Genomic DNA, 17071 nt, shown 5'->3' on the forward strand with positions numbered 1-17071 from the left:
TCAGTAGGTGCCCGGGCCCCTCTTTTAAACTGATGGGGCCCAAGACCGATACAGGAGGGCCGGGCTGTACTGCCTTTATCAGCGGCCCTGCCCACAGGAACACTTTTTTGACCCCAAATCTCACATTAAAGAGGACCTGTCCTGCTTATTTCTATTACAAGGGATAAGTACTTTCCTTGTAATTGGAATAAAAGGGATTAAAAAAAAAATAAATAAATAAAGGGACAGTGTAAAAATAAAAAGTAAGATAAATAATAAAAAAATAATAATTTAGAGCGCCCCGTCCCTCTGAGCTCACGCACAGAAGCGAACGCATACGCAAGTCGCGCCCACATATGTAAACGACGTTCAAACCACATATGTGAGGTATCACCGCGATCGTTAGAATGAGAGCAATAATTCTAGCCCAAGACCTCCTCGTAACTCTAAACTGGTAACCTGTAGAAAATTTTAAAGCGTTGCCTATGGAGATTTTTAAGTACCGTAGTTTGTCGCCATTCCAGGAGCGTGCGCAATTTTAAAGCGTGACATGTTAGGTATCTATTTACTCAGCATAAGATCATCTTTCATAGTATACAAAAAAAGTTGGATAAAGTATGATAAGGCTTACCTATAGGTTAGGGATCGACCGATTATCGAAAAAGCCAATATAACGAGGGGCGATCTGCACTTTCCCCGATATATCGGAATCGGCCCCTGAGGTTACCGATTTTAACGATATTTTGGGAAAGTGCTTGTACCAGAGTGATGTCTGCAGCTAGAGGCATCACCCCAGTACCGGCGTCCATAGCTCATGGTCGGCTGTCTTGTTATGACAACCAATGTTGTCATTTCAAGGAGCGGGAGGGGACGTCCCCCCTCCCTCCCGCCACCTTCCGCGGCTCGCCCGGGGCTGCCATCCCTCCGGGAGACCCAGGCAACCAGCCTGCACGGCCACCGAAGACCCAAACAAAGCCGCATTCGGCTCTGATTGGGTCTCTATGTAAAAACCCGGAAGTGATGTCATGAGTCACATCACTTCCGGGTACTCGGCACCAAATTTAAAAAAATGACAGCATTCAAAACAGCCAAACTTGGCGTTTTGAATGCTTTTAAGTGCAGAGGAGGGGTTTGGGGTCTTTTAGACCCCCAGATCCCTCCACAAGAGTACCTGTCAAGTAAAAAAAAAAAAATTTTTTTTTTGAAACCTACAAAAATATCGGCCGATACGCGATGACCAAAATATCAGTATCGGCAATGAAAAAAACTATATCGGTCGATCACTACTATAGGTATTGTAAATATCTCCTAAACATCCCCTGTTTAGGAGATATTTACTTTGCATGCAGCCGGTGACATCACTGGCGCATGCGCTCTGAAGGAACAGCCGCCCGTGCTGTGAACGGCGACTCCCACGCACATGCGCGGGAGTGGCGTTATCGCGGCTCCGTCCAAACAGATGGCCGGAGCACGTGAACCTGGAAGGAAGACCGGGTATAGCTGGATGCTGTGTGAGCGGGCGGCGCTGCAGGGGCTTCATTTTAAGATAAGTATTTCATAATGAGCTAGGATGGGATGCATCCCAGCTCATTATGCCTTTGTCTTTCAGGTTTTTATTTTTTAAACATTTTTTGGGGAGGTTTACAACCTCTTTAAAGCAAGATATACAGTATAGTGCTTGTACGGTGTCATTTGTCCCTTTTGATGCTGTAATATACCTGGTTGATCCTGCCTGTTCCTGTCTCTCCCTTTGTGTGCTGACTGTGGTAATCATGGCTGCTGATCCATGATGCTGTCTTTAGTTTAGGTGCCACCAGCATCCCACAGTCTCCCCTCTGTCCCCCCTCTCCCCCTCCCTCCCTACCTGTCAGCTCGGGAGTGTGTGTGTGAGCCATCTTCTCCCGTCACTATGGCTGTAAAATCACTAATCCTAAATCCCGGGAGCCCCACTGTTACAGAAAGATATACTGTGCAGTAAAAATTATGCAGCAAAATATCTTTTCTCTTACGTCCTCTGACAGTCGCCGCCCACTCATTCAGTCTTCACCAATGGGTATTGACCTCTTATCCACAGGAGCAAGCTAAGACTGTAGGAGTGGGTGGCGACTGTCAGAGGACTCAGAGAAAGGAATTTTATGGTAAGATTTTACAAAAATTACGTTATTTCAGACCGCCGCTGTGCGCTCACATGACCTCCCGCCGCTTTCCCCCCAGCTGACGTCAATTGGGAATCTCAGCCCCTCCCACTGTAGTCCCCAGATTGGGGAAGGAGAGCACCCGGAGGTCACTATGGGCTGCAGGGTGGGATGAGGTCTGTTCAATATTGGAGCAAAATGCATTACCAATATGTCTTGTGGGCTGCTTTTAGAATTCCTGTGGTTTTTTTTGGGGGGGGGGGGGTCTGGAGTTTGCCTCTTATAACATATGTGATCTCACACAGGTGGAACGTGAGCGGAGGAGTCTTCGGAGGGAGTTAAACAGGATAAGCGGTCAGCCGTCACCCCGCTCTAAAGACAAGACACTGGAGGTCAGTGATTGGTTGCCGTTATGTCACATGACTGCTAATTATAGAGCGGCTCTTATAAAGCGTGCAAACTGTGTGTGAGAGGAAGTATCCGCTTTGTACAGATCTCTCTTGTTTTCTGATAGGGGAAGTATATTATCTCCAAGTACAGTTGTGTTCAAAAGTATTCAACCCCCACTGAAATTGATTGTTTTGGCCAGTTTGACATTGATTTTGATCATTCAGTCATCCTGCTTACAATTAAATCAAAGAGGCCGGTGTAGGTCAGACAAATCTAACATTTATAATGAAATAACCACAAATGTCTTTTCTGTGCTCACATCATTATCAGTTTTATTCAACCCCCAAGTGACATTCAATCTTAGTACTTAGTACAACATCCTTTTACAGTTATAACAGCTTTTAAACGTGCAGCATAGCTTGACACAAGTGTCTTGCAGCGATCTACGGGTATCTTCGTCCATTCGTCATGGGCAAAAGCCTCCAGTTCAGTCACATTCTTAGGCTTGTGCACTGCAACTGCTTTCTTTAAGTCCCACCAGAGGTTCTCAATCGGATTTAAGTCTGGTGACTGTGATGGCCACTCCAAAATGTTCCAACCTTTAATCTGCAACCATGCTCTAGTGGACTTGGAGGTATGATTGGGATCATTGTCCTGTTGAAAGGTTCAACGTCTCCCAAGCCTCAGGTTTGTGACGGACTGCATCACATTGTCATCCAATATCTTCTGGTACTGAAGAGAATTCATGGTACCTTGCACACGCTGAAGCTTCCCTGTACCTGCAGAAGCAAAACAGCCCCAAAGCATGATTGACCCCCCGCCATGCTTCACAGTAGGCAAGGTGTTCTTTTCTTCATAGGCCTTGTTCTTCCCCCAAACATAGCGTTGATCCATGGGCCCAAACAGTTCTAATTTTGTTTCATCAGTCCACAGAACACTATCCCAAAACTTCTGTGGTTTGTCCACATGACTTTTGGCATACTGCAGTCGGCTCTTCTTATTCTTTGGAGACAGCAAGGGGGTGCGCCTGGGAGTTCTGGCATGGAGGCCTTCATTACGCAGTGTGCGCTGTATTGTCTGAGCAGAAACTTCAGTACCCACATCTGACAAATCTTTTCTCAGTTCCTCAGCAGTCACACTGGGACTTTTCTCAACTCTACGCTTCAGGTAGCGCACAGCAGTCAAAGTCAGCATCTTCTTTCTGCCACGACCAGGTAGAGTTTCAACGGTGCCCTTTGCCTTGAATTTGCGAATGATGCTTCCTATGGTGTCTCTTGGTATGTTTAACATCTTTGCAATCTTCTTATAGCCATTGCCCTTCCTGTGAAGAGTAATCACCTCTTCTCTTGTCTTCCTGGACCATTCTCTTGACTTCACCATGTTTGTAACCACACCAGTAAATGTCTAGAAGGAGCCGAGTATCACAGTCATTTTAAAGCTGCCTAATTGGTGCTTATTAGGCTTTATTGCTGCTCCCTGACATCCACAGGTGTTTTCAATACCTGATTGAAAACACTTCAATGAACCTCTGTTCTTCAGAGTGGTAATCTTTAAGGGGTTGAATAATTGTGTCAATGAAGAATTCACAAAATAAACATTTACTACTGTATTACAAAACCAATTGATGTCATTTTAGTTGCATATGGTTCTTTAAGAAGTCCTTGTAGGATTTCATTCTGAATACAATTACAAATGTACACTAAATTCCCTAAAACCCTTTACAGCATTGGGGGTTGAATAATTTTGAATACAACTGTATACAAAAGGGAACCGATCTGTATGGACAAAATCTGATAAATACTGAAAGAAACAAAAAAAAGTTTTTAAAAGAAGAACATGATGACATGATCCTTAAAAAGAACAATCCAGCTTCACAAAGATGCTCTGGTTTCTGTAGAATAGTCGTTTAAATCCCTAAATATAACCAGAATTGGGGATTTTTCCATTTTATCAAAGCATGCATAGCTAATTGTATGACACTTATTTCATGGGGACCCTACAGACCTTATTTTTCTGGAATGGCATAGAGGTTATGATTTGGGGAAATCTAGCCATCAATAATGCTTCATAGAGCTGTCCCATCGAAGTATATCCACTCACCGGACACTTTATTAGGTACACCTTGCTAGTAGCGGGTTGGACCCCCTTTTGCCTTCATTCTTGGTGGCAGAGATACAACAAGGTGCGGGAAACTTTCCTCAGAGATTTTCCTCCATAGTGACATGATAACATCACGCAGTTGCTGCAGATTTGTCGGCTGCACATCCATGATGCCAATCTCCCGTTCCACCACATCCCAAAGGTGCTCTATTGGATGAGATGTGGGGAGTGTGGAGGCCATTGGAGGACAGTGACCTCATTGTCATGTCATGTTAGTGTAATGGCCCGGCTGGAGGAACTGAGGTGTGATTCTCATATGAATGAAGTGGATATGGTTGCAGCAGCTCGGTATTGAAAATCTAGGTTGTCTAAACTTTGTTGCACCATTATCTCTTCCATCACCTTCCCCCGCTCCCTAAGAAAACCCCCACAATGTACATTGTAGTCTCTTAACATCCATCCAACTTTTGACTTCTATATGTTTGGTGCTACAAGGCCTGGGTTATGTTATGGCCTAATTCCTTTGGGCCTTCTTCCCCCTTTCTTCACTGTTTACTTTCCTCCTCCGCTCTCCCCCTCCTCCTCCCCCTCCCCTCCTTCTCCCCCTCCCCTCCTCCTCCCCCCTCCTCCTCCCCCTCTCCTCCCCCTCCTCCTCCCCCTTATATTTTTCATTGCAAATTGCTCAGCCTCCTTACACTTGTCTGTAATGATATTTCATACTGCACAAATTACTCATGTTACAGTAAACCCCCCTCCATCGCGGGGGTTACGTTCCGGACCCACCCGCCGAAAGTGAAAACCCCCAAAATAGAAAAACCCTATTAAAATACACTTTAGGCGTGTTTTTTTTACTGTCACTGTACTTTTAAAAGCATTTTAAGGTCTTTAAACACACTTTTAAAACAATAGAAACTCATTTAAACACATAAAAGATACTGAGAGACAGAGCAAGAGCTATGGAAAACACAAAAATATTTAATTTTCAACGATTTAATTAGTAAAATAACATTACAGAAAAAAACGCAATATACCGGGACCGCAAAAACTGAACCGCGATGGAGCGGGGATTTACTGTATACTGTTATTCTTTTGTATTGTTTATTTTTATCTCAATAAACTCTACTTAAAAAAAAAAAAATTAAAGAAAAAGAAAATCTAGGTTGCAAGGCCCTCCATCTTTATACATAAAAAACGAAATACATAAAGCGCTCAGCTAAAACGGGTATAAGTCTCTGGTATAATTGATGGTAGGGGTGGTCAGTCCGAAAGTCTATGATAGACTAAAACAGGGGTGTCAAACTAAATTTAATCGCGGGCCGCATCAGCATTAGGATTGCCCTCAAAAGGGCCGGTTGTATCTGTAAGACTAGATGTCAAGAGCATCCCCTACCCTTACATAAGACGTCAAGAGCCTCTCCACCATCAGAAGTTGAGTCCTCCACCCTCCCTTACATCACAGTGCACCTCCCTTACCTTGTGGTGGTGCTGCTGGGAAGAAGCTGGAGGCATTGCTGGAAAGCAGAAAGTATAAGGTCTGGAGGAGGACTGGAGCTCTCCTGCAGCTACAGGAGAGGTGCGAGGGCCATATAAAAATGGCCTGGAGGGCCGGATTCGGCCCGCGGGCCTTGTGTTTGACACCTGTGGACTAAAAGCTGATGATGGTGGTGAGCTGTGTTGCACTCAATTAGGGCAGCTCTTCTCAGGAGTGAAGGCAAACTCTGGAGAGAATATAGAAGGAGAACAGAAAAGTGCCTCTAATATAGCACATAATAAAAAGGCAACTCACAGAGGTCAGTAAACATCAGGATTTAGGATAATGCAGTGATAAGGCTCCTCCTGGTGAACTGTACGTCCGTTGAACGCGATACATCAGCTGGGGGCATCGTGGTCTATGGGAGAAGATGATGCCGGCAATCTCCCGTTGACTTCTGGGTCGCAGGCGGAGGCCATGAAGGGACTCGCATCGCGGGGAAAGGGGTGTGACGTCACCAGGGAGCTGGGCAAACACTAAAAGTTTTAGGATAGACTAAAAGTGTTTGCCCACCGTTCACCAGGAGGAGCCATATCACTGCATTATCCTAAAGCCTGATGTCTACTGACCTCTATGAGTTGTCTACGCTCAGAGACGCTTTTCTGTTCTTATATATTCCATCTTTATACATGACTGTTTTAATATAAGTTTTTTTTATTTATATCCAGTATACAGTGAATCCGGAAAGTATTCACAGCGCTTCCCTTTTTCCACGTTTTGTTATGTTACAGCCTTATTCCAAAATGGATTCCATTCATTATTTTCCTCAAAATTCTACAAACAATCCCCCATAATGACAACGTGAGAGAAGTTTGAAATCTTTGCAAATTAAAAATAAAAAAAAAAAAAAAAAAAATCCCATGTACATAAGTATTCACACCCTTTGCCATGACACTCAGAATTGAGCTCAGGTGCATTCTGTTTCTACTGATCATCCTTGAGATGTTTCTACAACTTGATTGGAGTCCCACTGTGGTAATCTCAGTTGACTGCACAGGATTTGGATAAGTCCCACACCTGTCTATATAAGGTCCCAGAGTTAACAGGGCTTTTCAAAGCTAAAACCAAGCCATGAAGTCCAAGGAATTGTCTGTAGACCTCGGAGATAGGATTGTATGGAGGCACAGATCGGGGGAAGGGTACAGAAACATTTCTGCAGCATTGAAGGTCCCAATGAGCACAGTGGCCTCCATCATCCGTGAATGGAAGAAGTTTGAAACCACCAGGACACTTGCTAGAGCAGGCCGCCCGGCCAAACTAAGTGTTTTGGATAGAAGGCCCTTAGTCAGGGAGGTGACCAAGAACCCGATGGTCACTCTGACAGAGCTCCAGCGTTTCTCTGTGGAGAGAGGAGAACCTTTCTGAAGGACAACCATCTCTGCAGCACTCCACCAATCAGGCCTGTATGGTAGATTGGCCAGACAGAAGTCACTCCTCAGTAAAAGGCACATGACAGCCCACCTGGAATTTGCCAAAAGGCATCTGAAGGACTCTTGAAAATTCTCTGGTCTCATGAACAAAGATTGGCCTGAATGGCAAGCGTCATGTCTGGAGGAAACCAGGCACCGCTCATCACCTGACCAATACCATCCCTACAGTGAAGCATGGTGGTGGCAGCATCATGGTCTGGGGATGTTTTTTAGTGGCGGGAACTGGGAGACTAGTCAGGATTGAGGGAAAGATGAATACAGCAATGTACAGAGACATCCTTGATATAAACCTGCTCCAGAGCGCTCTGGACCTCAGACTGGGGCGAAGGTTCATCTTCCAACAGCACAACGACCCTAATCACACAGCCAAGATAACAAAGGAGTGGCTATGGGACAACTCTGTGAATGTCCTTGAGTGGCCCAGCCAGAGCCCAGACTTGAACCTGATTGAACATCTCTGGAGAGATATGAAAATGGCTGTGCACCGACCCTCCCCCATCCAACCTGATGGAGCTTGAGAGGTCCTGCAAAGAAGAATGGGAGAAACTGCCCAAAAATAGGAGTGCCAAGCTTGTAGCATCATACTCAAAAATACTTGAGGCTGCAATTGGTGCCAAAGGGGCTTCACCAAAGTATTGAGCAAAGGGTGTGAATACTTTTGTACATGGGATTTTTTTTCGTTTTTTATTTTTAATAAATTTGAAAAGATTTCAAACAAACGTCTTTCTCGTTGTCATTATGGGGGATTGTTTGTAGAATTTTGAGGAAAATAATAAATTTAATCCATTTTGGAATAAAGCTGTAACATAAAATGTGGAAGAATTGAAGCGCTGTGAATACTTTCCGGATTGACTGCAGAGTATATAGCTATAAATAACTAATGAGAATGCGTACCTGTATGCAAAACGGGAGAAGGTGAGGGAGATTCTGTTTTGACACCTTATTAGAAAAAAATAATGATTACATGCCAAGGCCCTATCCCTCAAAAAGTAAAGTAGGAAAAAGGGGAGGAGATTCCAACCCCTTTCTCTCCCTTTGGGGAGAAAGAGGGATGGAAACACTAAGAGGGATTTAAGAGGTGCCCGGCATAAATACACATGTAGACAATAATTATAAAAACAATACAATGTATTAATATCTCATCCTTAAAAGTCATTAACATTTATAAGTGCAATTACATTGTGTGCCTCTCTTGGCCAAAAAAGTAGTAGTTGGAGTGCATGTGGGTAATTCTGGATCTACATGTTTCGCCCAGAACTAGGGGCTTCCTCAGGATCCAAGCTATGAACCCAATGGAAGAAAAATATATTTCCAATATATTTAGGGAAATTTTTTTTAGAAATATATTAAATATGGCCAAAATTGTAGTATTTCAAATATATTTGGGAAAAATAAATGAAGAATGTTTTTTTTAAAATATATTTTTAAATATATTTTTCTTCCACGTGGGAATTAACACTAAAGATGTAAAAATATAATTATGAGAAACGTCATACAGATAAATATATGAATTCCAGCATCAATCTACACAGATCATAATATAATATCCATCACATTATAAAAAAAAAAAATTACCAGATAAAAATTACAATGAAAGTGGAAACTAGGAACAACCAACACAAAAAAATATATATTTATTATACATAAAAAAATACATTATAAATAAATCATGTGCGTGTGATGAATCATACGTTTATAATACTATAATATATATTATATATATATATATATATATATATATATATATATAATTTTTTTTTGTGTTGGTTGTTCCCAGTTTCCACTTCCATTGTATTTATCTGGTCATTTTGTTTTTTTATAATGTGATGGATATTATATTATGATCTGTGTAGATCGATACTGGAATTCATATATTGATCTGTATGATGTTTCTCATAATTATATTTTTACATCTCTAGTGGTGTTAATTCATATCTTGGATCCTGAGGAAGCCCCTAGTTCTGGGCGAAACGCGTAGCTCAGAAAGCGTACCTGTAGGTTACACTGTACGCCCGTGGAGGGCTGTGTGTACCTGCACGGGGATGCACAGGTGTTCCGCATACGGTCCCATTGGGGCAGCCCATGCCCCTGCACAGATATCACATTGGGAGTATCGGCTGTGTCCATGCAGCAGCTGTATCCCAACTGACAGCAATGGGACTGCCTGCAACACCTGTACATCCCTGTGTGGGTAAACATTCATTGGGTGCAGGTATACACGCCCCACATGAACGAGACCTTATATGTGAGCACCTAGTACATGAATTTTATACTCGGCACAAGACTTTGCAGAGGCACCTTGATACTGGTGTGCGACTTTCCCAGATATCTGCAAGGGATCGCACTCCATCACCTCTGCAAACAAATCTCTGAGTTGTATAAAGTCTGTAATCCTCTTATTTCTTTCCGTCAGCTCCATGATATCAGCGATTCCCCCACATACCAGCGGAGGGTGTCAGAGCTAGAGAGGCAGGTGAGTTACCTGGAGCACAGTGGGGTGGGCGGGGCCTATAGGGCTACAAGATACCAGGGGCCAATATGCTACTTGCTTGCTTGCCTGGATTTTTTTATGGAGGATCTTCACGGGATCGGAGCACCACAAACCGAAACCGCTATTTGATTCATTTTTAATATTCAGGCCCCTTTCACACTTGTGCGACTGCAAAGTCACATGACAAGTCGTACTCCACGATTTCCAATGCATACCGTCCATATCTGTGCGACTTAAAGTCGCAACGACTTCAAAAGTACTCCCTGCACTACTTTTGGGCTGATTTTAGTGCATTTTGAGGTCCATAGACATTGGCATTGCTTCAAGTGCTGTCAAAATCACAGCGAATTTGTGGGACTTTTAGGTCGCATAAGTGTGAAAGGGGCCTCAAAGCAAACTCCCCCATCCATCAATCCATGTCTCCATGCTTTATTTTGTTGAGAATTCACTTTGAAAAACACCCCCCCCCCCCCCCCTAGCATTTCTGGCCATGGCCATCTTGAGTAAGGGCAGATATTTATGTAGCATTGACTTCCTGCAATCTATCTGACCTTCGCTCAGGCATGCATGCAGGAGGGTGTGCAGGAAGTGTGCAGGAGGGTGTGCTTAGCTGAAAAAAAAACCCTCCTCCCCCTCCTGAAGACTCCTGGGATGTATGACATCATTGGCCTAGTCCAGAAACCAGGAAGTAACTAAGGAAATGAAGGAAAAAAGTGTAAAACAAGTAAATATAATCTACCCATTTTCCCAATACTTTTAGTATTTTTTTTAGCGCAAAAAATAAAAAAAAACTTAGAGGTGATCAAATACCACCAAAAAAATGATATAAATGTCATTCTGGTGCAGTGTTGCAATTCCCAGTTAACCGCTTCCATACCGCTGAACGTCATAAGACGTCCTGGGCTTTCAGTGGAGATAGCGGGATAACGGGTGCAGCTCCAGGCTTCATCAGATATCTTTTTTTTCTGCTGGCGAATCCTGCAAAGTAAAAAGAATCATAGCGGCAGTTTAGCCGCTTGATTGTTTTTACAGGCAGCGGGAGGGGACATCCCCCCCCCCCCGCCCTCCGGTGCGATCAACGAGCCAGAGAAGGAATCCGCCAGTGACAGAAGTTTACCATAGAGCTGACTGAGGACCAGATGGTCCCCAGAAATCTCTATAATTCTCGGAGGCCGGGCTGGAAAGCCTGAGATCGTTTTTTTTTTTTTTTTTGATATCTGGCTTTCCAGCCTAAAGGAGAGCTATGGGATGGCGAACCATGGCACCCCAGATGTTTTGCAACTACATTTCCCATTAAGGCTCCGCTACACTGCCAGAGTACATGAGCATCATGGGAAATGTAGTTCTAAAACATCTGGGGTGCTAAGGTTCCCCATCACTGCCCTAGGGTCTCTGCTAAAAAAAAAAAATATATATATATATATACAGTATCTAACAAAAGTGAGTACACCCTCACATTTGTGTAAATATTTTATTCTATCTTTTCATGTGACAACACTGAAGAAATGAGACTTTGCTACAATGTAAAGTAGTGAGTGTACAGCTTGTATAACAGTGTAAATTTGCTGTCCCCTCAAAATAACTCAACACACAGCCATTAATGTCTAAACCGCTGGAAACAAAAGTGAGTACACCCCTAAGTGACAATCTCCAAATTGGGCCCAATTAGCCATTTTCCCTCCCCGGTGTCATGTGACTCGTTAGTGTTACAAGGTCTCAGGTGTAAATGAGGAGCAGGCGTGTTAAATTTGGTGTTATCGCTCTCACTCTCTCATACTGGTCACTGGAAGTTCAACATGGGACCTCATGGCAAAGAACTCTCTGAGGATCTGAAAAAAAAAAGAATGGTTGCTCTACATAAAGATGGCCTAGGCTATAAGAAGATTGCCAAGACCCTGAAACTGAGCTGTAGCACGGTGGCCAAGACCATACAGTGGTTTAACAGGACAGGTTCCACTCAGAACAGACCTCACCATGGTCCACCAAAGAAGTTGAGTGCCCGTGCTCAGCGTCATATCCAGAGGTTGTCTTTGGGAAATAGAGGTATGAGTGCTGCCAGCATTGCTGCAGAGGTTGAAGGGGGTGGGGGGTCAGCCTGTCAGTGCTCAGACCATACGCCGCACACTGCATCAAATTGGTCTGCATGGCTGTCGTCCCAGAAGGAAGCCTCTTCTAAAGATGATGCACAAGAAAGCCCACAAACAGTTTGCTGAAGACAAGCAGACTAAGGACATGGATTACTGGAACCATGTCCTGTGCTCTGATGAGACCAAGATAAACTTATTTGGTTCAGATGGTGTCAGGCGTGTGTGGCGGCAACCAGGTGAGGAGTACAAAGACAAGTGTGTCTTCCTACAGCCAAGCATGGTGGTGGGAGTGTCATGGTCTGGGGCTGCATGAGTGCTGCCGACACTGGGGAGCTACAGTTCATTGAGGGAACCATGAATGCCAACATGTACTGTGACATACTGAAGCAGAGCATGATCCCCTCCCTTCAGAGACTGGGCCGCAGGGCAATATTCCAACATAAGGACCCCAAACACCTCCAAGACGACCACTGCCTGGCTAAAGAAGCTAATGGGTAAAGGTGATGGACTGGCCAAGCATGTCTCCAGACCTAAACCCTATTGAGCATCTTTGGGGCATCCTCAAACAGAAGGTGGAGGAGCGCAAGGTCTCTAACATCCACCAGCTCTGTGATGTCGTCATGGAGGAGGGGAAGAGGACTCCAGTGACAACCTGTGAAGCTCTGGTGAACTCCATGCCCAAGAGGGTTAAGGCAGTGCTGGAAAATAATGGCGGCCACACAAAATATTGAAGCTTTGTTCCCAATTTGGACATTGTCACTTAGGGGTGTACTCACTTTTGTTGCCAGTAGTTTAGACATTAATGGCTGTGTGTTGAGTTATTTTGAGGGGACAGTAAATTTACACTGTTATACAAGCTGTACACTCACTACTTTACATTGTAGCAAAGTGTCATTTCTTCAGTGTTGTCACATGAAAAGATAGAATAAAATATTTACAGAAATGTGAGATACTGTATAATGTTTGGAGGTCCTGAGTAATTTTCTAGCAAAAAAATTTTGATTTTTACATGTAGGAGAGGAATGCTGGAATTCACGCGGTATGGAAGTGGTTAAAGTACTGCAGTGCTGAATAGCAAAAACTGACCTGGTCCTAAAGTGTGGGGGGGGGGGGGTAAATCTTCCAGAGCTGAAGTGGATCTATAAAAAACATTTGTTCTGTCCATCCACAGGTCTCTCTACTGAAATCTCAGCTGGAAGCGGAGCGCAGTCACCGTTCCCGCTACATTCAGCGCTGTTCTCGCACTACAGATGATCTGCTTCATCTCCGATATGATTTGAACCGTTCGCTGGCTGCGGTGACCTCGGACACCCGAACTCAGGTACTGGAGAGAGAGACTCTGCGATTGGATGACACGCTGAGCCGCAGCCTCGGCCTCCCCTCTCTCTGAGCGGGACCAATAAGAATAGGGAATTGTCACTGCCACAGGTCAATGAACTCCATGGATCCTCGAACGTTTCCCATGGAGGAATGTTTACTCCGGACTGTTTACAAGGAGGACAAATCGATTGCGAAGACAAATCAGCGTTTATATCGCAGGGTCCAATAATATAACGTATCTGTTATTGATAAGCCATATGTAAAGTTAGGTCAGATGTTCATGTTTTAGGCTGTAGGTTTAGGGGTGTGTGTGTGATTGAGGTTCCTGGTTGAATGCCATGGCAGAGTGTTTTGTGGGGCACCAAATCCAGTTGGACTACCTAATATAGTGAACCTTGATCAAGTCTGGTGCATGGCATAGGGTAGAGGGGAAGGCAAGCTTCAGCCCTCCAGCTGTTGGGAAACTACAAGTCCCATGAGGCATTGCAAGCCTGACAGCCATGAGCATGACTCCCAAAGGCAGAGGCATGATGGGACTTGTAGTTCTGTAACAACATCTGGAGGGTCGCAGTTTGACACCTCTGGGGTAGAGGAAGGCAGGCTTCAACCCACCAGCTGTTGGGGAACTACAAATCCCATGAGGCATTGCAAGCTTGATAGCCATGAGCATGACTCCCAAAGGCAGGGGCATGATGGGACTTGTAATTCTGTAACATCTGAAGGGCCGCAGTTAGAGGAAGGCAAGCTTCAGCCCTCCAGCTAATGGGGGGATTTAAAAGTCCCATGAGGCATTGCAACTTGAGAGCCATGAGCATGACTCCCAAAGCCAGGGGCATGATGGGACTTGTAGTTCTGTAACATCTGGAGGGTCGCAGTTTGACACCCCTGGGGTAAAGGAAGGCAGGCTTCGACCCCCCAGCTGTTGGGAAACTACAAGTCCCATGAGGCACTGCAAGCCTGAGAGACATGAGCATGACTCCCAAAGCCAGGGGCATGATGGGAGTGTTATTTTCGCAACAACTGAAGGGCTACAGTTTGCCTCCTTGATGCAATCTCAAGATATTCAATGTTACTCTCTGCTGCGGATCTCTGGTGTATGCTGAACTACAAGTCCCATGGGGCATTGCAAGCCTGAGAGCCAAGAGCATGACTCCCAAAGGCAGAGGCATGATGGGGCTTGTAGTTCTGTAACATCTGGAGGGTCGCAGTTTGACACCCCTAGGGTAGAGGAAGGCAAGCCTCAGCCCCCCAGCTGTTGGGGAACTACAAGTCCCATGAGGCATTACAAGCCTGAGAGCCATGAGCATGACTCCCAAAGGCAGAGGCATGATGGGACTTGTAGTTCTGTAACATCTGGAGAGCTGTAGTCTGACACCCCCTGGGGTAGAGGAACGCAAGCCTCAGCCCCCCAGCTGTTGGGGAACTACAAGTCCCATCATGCCTCTGCCTTTAGGAGTTACAAGCATGACTCCCAAAGGCAGAGGCATGATGGGACTTGTAGTTCTGTAACCTCTTGAGGGCCGCAGTTTGACACCCTGGAAAGGCAAGCTTTGGCCCTCCAGCTGTTGGGTCCCATGAGCCATTGCAAGCCTGACAGCCATGAGCATGACTCCCAGAGGCATGATGGGACTTGTAGTTCTGTAACATCTGGAGGGCCGCAGTTTGACACCCCTTGGAAGGCAAGCTTCGGCCCCTCCAGCTGTTGGGTCCCATGAGCCATTGCAAGCCTGACAGCCATGAGCACGACTCCCAAAGGCAGAGGCATGATGGGAGTGTTATTTTCGCAACAACTGAAGGGCTACAGTTTGCCTACCTGATGCAAGAGCAAGATATCCAATGTTACTCTCTGCTGCGGATCTCTGGTGTATGCGGAACACTTGGACCCAGGTTCCGGCTCTCCCCTCAGCCGTAAATGACACTTCATATAAAGAAGAATGCAGGCCGCTCTGTGGAGTTCAGTCCCGTGATAAAACTTTGTTAAACCAGCGCCCCACACAAAGCTTCCTTTAGGCTTTCTAACTGATTATAGATGAAAATACCAGTCAAATTTTTAAGGAAGCACGTAGAGTCCTGATGCAGCAGATTGGATGCACTTTACATAGGAACTTACTAGATGGTGTCCTTTTAGAACACCTTATTACCACCTTTTTTAGGGATCGTTTACACCAACCCACCAGCGGCCGACCACCCATGTTCAGAGTGCAGCAGGGCAGCAGCTCAGTGTGGGACCAGGAAGCCATTTGAGGTCACTGTAGTTGCCGCGTTTCTACTGTGATTTCCAACTTCTAGGTGTGCTATATACAAAGGTCTATCATAGACTATATATATATATATATATATACCACAGGTGTGCTATATCCACAACTGGAATTCTTCTTTAATTAAATCTTTTTTTCTCAGTTAATACCCTTTGGCAGCACGGGCTTGGGACCGGCCATGACGGAGTTTTCTTCTTTAAAGTTGAACTCCAGCGTTTGATACACTTTCCAAGCTGGCCAAAAACAAACTATGTCCCTCACTAATGTGAGGCTGCTGGATGTGTGCTATAAACTGTATGTAGCTGAGGCCACTCATTGCTAGAATATATCGCTGTCTCTAAATGTTTGAGTGATCAGATCAGACTCTGCTGTGTCCCGGGTATAGGACAGGAAGTCTCGGCTCGCACCCGGAGCACAGTGCGGTAAGCCGTTTGTGGCCTCCGCTACATACAGTTTATACCGAACATCCAGCGGCCTCATGTTAGTTGGACCAGCTTGGCCCATGCAAACTATGTAAAGTGTAGCAAAAGCTGGAGTTCGGCTTTAACTTTACTGAAATTAGTGGGGGTGCAACAGTGACTTCAAGTGAGCTCTGGTGCATTGGACAACATTGTGGTGTCAACAGGGCACATAGAAAACCATTGTTTTCTCTGTGTGCCCTGGTGTTGAGCCTGCATTTATCTGTGCAGATCGGGGCAGCTGAGCTGGTGTGAACAAGCCCATAGAAGACCTGCGTCTTTAAAATGTATGAATGAAGTCTATGGGGCTCATTTACCGGAGAGCAGATGCCACTACCCCCCTCCCTCCCCCCCAATAAGTTTTTGGTTTTGTTTTTTTGTTTTTTTAACATTGCACAGGCTTCAGACTCCCAAAGCCAGCAAATGGCAATACACTTTAGAGCAGACCGCTGTGTTTCGAGTGTTGCACTGCATGAGAGAAGACAGTGTGTGTTGCAGTCAGGTAGTAAGTGGCACAGGGTCATGTCTTAGTGTCAGGGTATTTTTAGAAATAGATTCCCAATCGGGATGTATTTGGAAGTAGGTAGCAGTCAGGGTATATTTAGAAGTAAATGGCTGATCAGGGTATGTTGGGAAATAGGCCCCCTGATCAGGGTATGTTTGGAAATAGGCCCCCTGATCAGGGTATGTTTGGAAATAGGCCCCCTGATCAGGGTATGTTTGGAAATAGGCCCCCTGATCAGGGTATGTTTGGAAATAGGCCCCCTGATCAGGGTATGTTTGGCAAAAGGTTCCCAGTCAGGGTATGTCTGACAATAGGTTCAGTTTGGGTATATTTGGAAACAAGTGCCCGGTGAGGTGTGTTTTTGGGAATAGGTGCCCAGTTAGGGTA

General features: G+C 45.0%; 1 protein-coding gene across 1 annotated transcript in view; it reads left to right on the top strand.

The window, feature by feature from the left end:
• LOC309564159 (uncharacterized protein) overlaps window positions 1–13547 on the top strand; it is a 162261-nt gene extending 148714 nt beyond the window's left edge. The window contains exons 16-18 of the mRNA XM_082268787.1: window positions 2420–2506; window positions 9979–10038; window positions 13315–13547. Coding sequence (XP_082124913.1) covers window positions 2420–2506; window positions 9979–10038; window positions 13315–13533 — 366 coding nt within the window. The 3' untranslated portion in view covers window positions 13534–13547. The remainder of the gene's footprint in view (window positions 1–2419; window positions 2507–9978; window positions 10039–13314) is intronic.
• The last annotated feature ends 3524 nt before the right edge of the window (window positions 13548–17071 follow it).

The sequence above is a fragment of the Pelophylax lessonae genome, assembly GCF_965119305.1.
Source record: "Pelophylax lessonae genome assembly, chromosome: 9".
Lineage (NCBI taxonomy): Eukaryota > Metazoa > Chordata > Amphibia > Anura > Ranidae > Pelophylax > Pelophylax lessonae.